The 8,436-nt window shown below is 41.9% G+C and overlaps 1 protein-coding gene across 1 annotated transcript in view; it reads right to left on the reverse strand.

The window, feature by feature from the left end:
• Nucleotides 1-8,062, reverse strand: part of MSRA (methionine sulfoxide reductase A) — a 441,610-nt gene extending 433,548 nt beyond the window's left edge. The window contains exon 1 of the mRNA XM_034766724.1: nt 7,870-8,062. Within this exon, the coding sequence (XP_034622615.1) occupies nt 7,870-7,999 (130 nt within the window). The 5' untranslated portion in view covers nt 8,000-8,062. The remainder of the gene's footprint in view (nt 1-7,869) is intronic.
• Nucleotides 8,063-8,436: the final 374 nt, after the last annotated feature.

Below are 8,436 nucleotides of genomic sequence, written 5' to 3' on the forward strand. Positions count from 1 at the left end.
AAAACAACAAGGAGTCTGGTGGCACCTTAAAGACTAACAGATTTATTTGGGCATAAGCTTTCGTGAGTAAAAACCTCACGAAAAGGTTTTTACTCACGAAAGCTTATGCCCAAATAAATCTGTTAGTCTTTAAGGTGCCACCAGACTCCTTGTTGTTTTTGGCAATGAAGTAGTGCCCCTGCATCCTATATCATATAGAGCCAAGTGTGATGATTGTTTCTGTGATGTGAATCTCTCTACTAGGACCTGGATTGAGACCACAAACAAATGACTAACTAAAAATTATTTCCAGCATTACCTACCTGAACTGATCAGACTAATGGAGCAAAAGTCCTACATCCTACCATTTCACAAAATCTAACACTAACTGTACTTATAATTGGGGTGTATGTAAGTGTGTGTATATATAGTGTCAATTAAAGTGTTAACCTCTAATCTACTCATATCAACATTTGATACAATATAGCAACTGAAGATGATCTTAACAACTAAACTTTGGTTAGTGAGGATAGCAGAAAGTGATATTTAATTGTGCTACAGGGCATGACATTATACTCTAGCACATTGTAAAAGCATTGCTTAAAGCACTAATTTTCAAAAATGAATTTCAGTTTCTCTACTGTAGTGAAGGGAAAAAGCAAAATGTCTGCAAGTTCCAAGACTGAGAAAAATTGTTAAAGTCCAAATAAATGCAAATCGATTACCAAAAAACAATACTTCATCGAAATTTGCAAAGATTCCCATGAAAGAGGTAGGAGAAACTTCAGAAATATATAAGGTATCAATTACAGTATGATGATTTCATAAGCCTGCCATAATCCATGCTGTTTTTAAAAGAGAAAGAAATCTGAAGCAGAACTCCTTTCTTTTGATTTCTGCATACATTATAACAAAACAGAACCAAGCTGAACATAATTAAAGCATCATATTTATCTCCAGGTTCAGGTGACTTCTGCAAACGAAACCATTTGTACATTCCTCTTGTAATATATTTTGTCACAAGAACCTTACAATAAAAAATACATCCTTATATATCTGGCTGTCAGTCACTTTAGAGAAATTAATATACTGCACTGATTAAAGTCTTGATCCTGCATGTTGCTAAGCTTCAGCACCTTACAATATCAGGGCCTAAATTGGTAATATCCTTAAGATAAAAAGAAAAACAATGTCAGACAGGTTCAGTTCTCATCCAGTCCTCATAATGAAGGGCCAAGGAGTTAAAGAGGAAGAAAATATGGGGTGGATGCTCACCTATTTATGAGGAGGGAGACCACTGGTGGGTGAATGGGGAGAGAGAAAGAGACATTGACTGTCAAAATGTACAGAATTTATTCATCAAAAAACCAACACAACTCAACTTGCAGTAGAACCTGGTGAAATGCAACTTTCAATGAAAAATCAACTACTTAATAGATTGCCTTAAAATATGGAAAACAAGGCATTTTAAACTGCCAGTCATATTTTACACTCAGATACCTCCATGCACAGAAATCTGGCCCAAGTAAACTTTATACTAAATTTTAAAACTTTATTTGCACCTAATTTCTAATGGCATTTACCTTGTTTTAACTTTTACAGTTCCTTGTAGGTCAATGCTGTTAATAAGCACACAGGTACCCAGGGAGGATTGATTTAAATCACCAAATGGAAAGCCTGGATTTAAAGCACTGATTTTAATCAACTTTCCCATTGGTACAGTTATTTTCAAAAGAAAGGTGCATTCTCCTTGGTTGATATAACCATTAAGCATGTTGATTTACAACAAAATAGAGCCTTTACACTAGATATGGTAAATCTTTTTGCTACCTAAAAGGATACACTGTAATTATATACATTTATTTAACCAATTACATAGCATATATTCAGCTTCTTCTTAAGTGTACATTTTTATATATTAGAAAATAGGTGAGTGATATATTGCTTATTTATTAACTTTTTGTACATATTTGTGTCAAGCGGAGTAAGTAAAGTAATTGGGATTTAATTAACACACAAAATAACCACATAAAATTTATTTTTATTTAAAAAAAAAAAAAAACCCTTTCATGTTTTGAATACATAAACTTCTCTTATCAAAACATGTTTCACATGCACAACTGAATGATTTATTAAACAAAGGGATTAACCATAGGCAGTGAATTAAGCTGATTATTTCAGGTCAGTCTTTCAAATATGCCTAAGTGAAAGTGACTGGAGCTTAAGTTCCTATTCGCCTAAGTCTCTTGAAAATGAGACAGTCTCCTAAATTACTCAGGCTGTCCTTCAAACTTTTAAAACTAGTAGATCTCATCCCCTCCCTCATTTTTGTTCATAAACTGGAAGAAAAAGATAAGTTTTCCTGCATTTTCAACTTCCTATCGATTTCTCAACTTAGAATATTTTCTTCATTTGGACTAATTCCTTCATTCTGTGCCTGCAGAAGAGGCTACTGCTCTCAAAAGCTGGTTTAGCACTTCAACAAACTCTGGTTCCAGGTGCTTAGCTAGTGAATTCCACCAGTTCAATGGTGTGACTTTCTTTAAAACCTCATCAGCAAACACATATTGCTTGAACGGTTCACCTCCAGCCCTGAAATGTATTATGGTTGGCATGATTGATGGGGATTATTAGATGCCCATGTCATGTCACTTCTTCAGCAGTTAAGCATCTACCATGATACTCTGGGTTGAGAATATTGGCAAGAAAATGAGGCGGAATAAGTGCTTGATCCATCCACTTCTTTACTGCCTGCGATTTAACTTTGTTGGATATTTTTTTCTGCAATATCTTGAAGTTCTTTCCAAATTTCAACAGCAGCAGCAATCTCTCTGCAGTTTATCTAAACTATGGAAACAGGTTTCAGTATAGTCAGCATATTTTCTACATTTCTCTTTAGCCCAATGATCTTCACAAACTGTCATCAGAAAAGGACAGTTCATAATAAAATAGCTCACAAGAATCAACCACTGAATTCCACCATACATCTTAGGAGAGAACTAGTGTTGGACCTGCTCTCTTCAGTGCAGCTGAAGCAAACTGGTTGTTATGGAAGTATTTTGCAATTTCAACAACATTTTCTTTTATTCCTGGAGTTGTACTTATGTCTCTGCCTAAAAGAATCATCAAATGAGCACTACACCCATATGTTATAAGTTTCAGGTTCCCTTCATTCTCTTCTTCTAGATTTCTTCTTATCTTTGCTACATTTGCAGCATTGTCTGTGGCAAAGCTATGCACGTGAATTTTTGTTCAGTCTGTTATACTTTTACTACTGCTTCTTTTAAATATTCTACTGTATATGGGTATTCAATTGTTTCTGTAAGACAGACAACCCCATCGTCTGTTGTCAGACAAGCACGTTACTAGATTGCGTACATTGCTCCACGCATCAAGACTCAGATTAATAAACTCTCCCGTCAATGCTTTTTGCACATTGTACAATTTCCTTTTCATAAACTGTATCCAGCACCCTTACAGCAATATCTACTCTGCCAGGTGGAGCACAGCCTGGTCATAATGATTGAACTTGTCAATGAGATGTTTGTTCCAAACAATATGAAAAGGAGAATTTGTTGCATAAATGAACCAAGCAATCTTTTAATCTATGGAGTTCTGCTGGAATTTGCTTAAACTCATGTCTATAGCAACATACCAAACAGCTTATTAAAGTGTTAATATTCATAAATGCTTAATAAAACTTTACTGTTAAACACAAATTTTCACCTATGACCTTTGATTATATTGAATAAAAAATCATTTCAGAAGTCCAGCAGTAACAATAAAAATATAGTTGATAAATACTTCCACAAACATACCAATTAAATTTTAATACAAACATTTTGAATTTCCTAAGTAATCCACCCAAAACACAAATTCATGACAATAACCTAAGTTATCACTTACTAGCAGAGTAAAACATCATAGGCACTCAACAATAAGTTTACTAACCAGTTGATCCAGGTTGTTCAGACATGTTCACATCACCATCCTCAAAGTCATTGACTTCTGAATAACATTTTTTATAATGTTGTTTCATTTTAACAACCAGGCCTTGCATCTCTTTGTTGCACTGTTTACATTGGGTACATGTTCCTTTTTTTATCCAGGGGTACAGGAATTTCTTGAAAGTATTCCTGAACAAGGTATTCTTTAGCACCTGCAGCCATGGCAATTTGCCCCCTTCCCTCAGTCTCCCCAGCTCCCAGGTGTTGAAATCAATGCTGGAGGCTGCACTCTGAAGAATGTTATCCCTTCTTCCCACAGTGTCCTGCTTTGACACCAGCATGCTCCTTTCTGGTTGCACACTCTGCTCCTGCTCCCTTGTTATATTACTCCCTCGTCCCATCCTCCACTATCCCCAGAAAAACAAAAGAACTAACAACAATCCAAGACTTCTACTCATGTAACCCACATGCCTTTTGCACTGCAGTATTTGTTTAGAGACAGAAAGAGTGGCAGTTGAGAAATTAATGGATTTCTTGTTGTTTGTAGCTCTGTGTACACATGCAAGGAAACAGAGCAAGGCCATTTACTTGAAGTTTCCAGAACCATCCAGAAGCAAGGGCTGGTAGTTCATAGATTCATAGATTATAGGACTGGAAGGGACCTCGAGAGGTCATCGAGTCCAGTCCCCTGCCCGCATGGCAGGACCAAATACTGTCTAGACCATCCCTGATAGACATTTATCTAACCTACTCTTAAATATCTCCAGAGACGGAGATTCCACAACGTCCCCAGGCAATTTGTTCCAGTGTTTAACCACCCTGACAGTTAGGAACTTTTTCCTGATGTCCAACCTAGACCTCCCTTGCTGCAGTTTAAACCCATAGTTACTGGGCCCTGAAAAGTAAGTTTGCATAGTGCGGGGAATCCTCATAATTTGAGAAATGAGCCAATCAGAACTCAGGTAAGGAGAAGCTATAAAGTGGGAGTATGAGACCACCCAGATGGGCTCAGTGGATAGTCCTGATGAGATCCATGGTGGTGTCTCCTAAAGTCAGAGGCTGGGTCCCCACACCTGTGATGACTTTGCTAGGCTCTTGTACCCAGAAGCAAGCCCCTGGGTCTCCCACAGGATCAAGCCCTTAATACAGTACATGACCTATTGTGCCATACTTATAAAGCTTGACCTTAAAAGTTAGAATCAGGGGGAAAATATCTTTCTTTTTATAGAAAAGAAGCCTTTAACTCAGATTTTTTGATAGAGGCTCATGGAGTCAGCATATTTTTTTTAATTTAAATATTGAACAAGATTATAAATTTAGGCCTTATCATATTTTGTATTAGATTCACACTTCATTTTAAAGCAGATTTATTTTTTAAAAGAAAAATGTATTATAACTGAAATAACAAAATAAAAAAATCTGATTTAAATCAACAAAATCCAATTTAAATTTAAAAATCCACTTTTTTTTTCCAAAAATCCACTTTTATTTTGTTATTTCAATTATAATACTTTTTTTAAAAAAAAAAATCAATTTTTATCCACTCTGCAGGTACCAAGTTGATGCATGGAATACAAAAGCTTAGAGTGGACGGTTAGATTATTTTACCCGTATAAAGAGCGTAAACTTTGCACAAGTGGCCCAAATTCTTCTACCTGTGGGATTACAGAGTATAAAATGGGGCAAAATTTGACCCAGTGTATATTTTGTCAAGGTCATTACCATTGCATGCTTTGGCTTTGATTGCTGCAACCTTTCCTCCCTCTACTTCATGGATCATCTCCATGGTGCATTGCTCTAACCACATTAGCCCCATCTTTGCATCCTTCCATTGGCTCCCCTTTTGCCACGAACTCAAACAGAAGCTTCTTGTCTTCACTTTTAAGACACTTCATGATTTAGGCCTCCCCCCCACCAAATCAAATCTATCATCTTACCATGCCATCAACCCCTTCCTTCCCTCTGCCAAAGATGCTGGTCATTGCAACCATTGGTACGTTTCTCCCACATCCATGCTTTCTTCCACACTGTTCCCCATCAAAATCCATATAGCTATTTAATCCTGCTGCAACTCCTTCCTTAAGACTTATCACTGCTGTCATACATACCAAACTGCTATCTGACAGTGGCTGAAACTACTGCTTATTATACAAAAACATGCTTGTTTTGCTGTTACCCAATTTCCCACCCTCCCATTTGTCGGTTTCATCCACCTCCCCATTCCATTTTGTCATATTTTCACAGTGAGAAATCTAGGGCAGATGCTTTTATTACTCACTTGTACAATGCTTAGCACAGTGGAATCATGATCCTACCTTGAGGCCTCTAGATGTTATACATATGTAATAATAATGAGAGTAAATATAATAAGGTTTTCAGTTACCCAAAAAGTATGACATGCAGCAAACAATACTGCTTAATCCAAGATTGTTAACTTTTCTGCTGGACAGACTTGATTTGCCTACAAAGGAAAGGAAGGAAACACCCTCGTTGTGAATTAATTTTTAAAGTAAAAAATATTTCCAGTTATTGAAAATGTTTGTTTTCTTCCAAAGTTATCAAAGCACTCCACAAACATGAAGGATTTAGAGCAGTCAAATGGCGCAGGTAAATATTATTTATCCCCATTTCTGGGGCCTGGAAAAACCGCGTAAGAAACAAGCTAGAAGACTTCTATGTCTCAGTCATAATTATACAGGGATCTATGGCACAGCCAGGAGCAGAGGAAAAGATTACTAATTTCTTTCTAATTTAAAAAAAAATCCAAAATGATAGAGAGAAATTACGTGTTTGCTTTTGCGGCAAAATGGTGGCAGTCCAACAGACAGCCAATTATGATGTATTATTTCTGTGACAATAGTGCACAGGAACCCCAATAAAGGAAAAGACAGCCCCCCACATCATGCTAGGCACTGTGCAGACAAGCATCATAGACAAATCTCTGCTCTTAGGTTTGTGAGAGAGGGTGGACAAATCTGACAAACGGAAAATGGATGGGCTGGGACTACAGCACAAGAAGACAACAAGCAACCATTGGCAGAAAAGCAGATGCCTCAGCTCACCAAGTGGGGAAAAAAAATCTCCATTTTTTCCATTTCCCATTGCAGGCATCTACGCCCTAGCGTTGCTCCAGCATATCAGACCCCAAATTCATCCCCGTGCGCTTTGTTAGGGTCACACAAGGGATGGATTTGGCTCCGCGAGTCTAATCAGCCACCCACAGTTTGCACATTTTTGCCTTTCACTTATCTAGCACAAGCCCCCTCTCCCGCCCCTATGTGGCCATGACTGGCACAAGCGCAACCCACTCAACAGCAGCTGCTGTGGCTGCCCGGGGGGCCTCTGCTCTGTCTAGGGCTGTGTCCCCCTTCGCCCTCTGCGGTCCCGCTGGGTGTATCTGTATAAAGGGGGCGGGCAAACAGGCTCCCTGCATCCAAAGGGCATCCTGAGGTGGAACAACACCACGTGCCCCGGCCAAGGGAGACCACCAAGCCGCCTATGTGCCAAGCAAGGAGGCCTTCGACGCCTGCCCTCGCGGCCCCTTTCCTCCCCACTGCTCTGAGGCGAGGCAGGGACAGGGTCTCCAACTGCGCATGCGCTAGGGAGCGCTCCCCCTCACACTGCACAAAAAAGGGAGGAGGAGGGACAGCGGTTCAAGCGCATGCGCTCCAGCCGCCGGCGAATCAAGGCGAGGAGGGCGCCCGCAATAAGGGGAAGTCAGTGCGCATGCGCCGAAGCCTTCCCAAGTCAGGGGAGAGGGAGCACATTGCGCCTGCGCTGACGACGAGGGGGGTGGGTGAGTGTGCGCAGCGCATGTGCGAGGGCCCATGTTCATATCTCCCCCGCCCCCAACAGAAATCGTCATCTAGGCGGTCTGGGGTGGGTTCAGCGAGCGGCCTCACCCACCAGCGCGGGGATCCGCCGGGGACGGGATCCGCCCTACCTGACACCCGGATGCTCTGGCTCCGGCCGGGCAGGGCCTCCGCTCTGCTGGGCAGCCTGGAGGGCGAGTCTCCCATCCGGAACGGCGAGCCGAGGAGAGGACGGAGGAGGCGGCGTGGCGCCACGGTCATCACCCCCGCGAGAGTCAGTGTCCGCCCGCCGTCGGCCGGCGCGCGCTAGCCGTTGGTCCGGGGGGGGGGGGGGCAGGGGCGCGTGCGGCGGTAGGCGGGAGACCCGCCTCCTGCCGAAGGCTGCGTGGCTCGCACAAGAGGCGCGCAGAGCCCAGCTGCCATAAACGCGCTGGGGGAGCGCCGAGAGTGTGCGGCTCCCGGGCTCTGCCCCGCCTGGGGTGTGAGCCACACACACCCCCAACCCTCCCCGGTTCTGCCCGCGGCTGGGGTGTGACCATCCCACACACACACACGAGCATCCCCGGCTCTGCCCGCGGCTGGGGTGTGAGCATCCCACACACACACACCCAACCCTCCCCAGCTCTGCCCGCAGCTGGGGTGTGAGCACACACACACACACATACCCAACCCTCCCCGGCTCTGCCCGTGGCTGGGGT

The sequence above is a fragment of the Trachemys scripta genome, chromosome 3, assembly GCF_013100865.1.
Source record: "Trachemys scripta elegans isolate TJP31775 chromosome 3, CAS_Tse_1.0, whole genome shotgun sequence".
In the NCBI taxonomy this organism is placed as follows: domain Eukaryota; kingdom Metazoa; phylum Chordata; order Testudines; family Emydidae; genus Trachemys; species Trachemys scripta.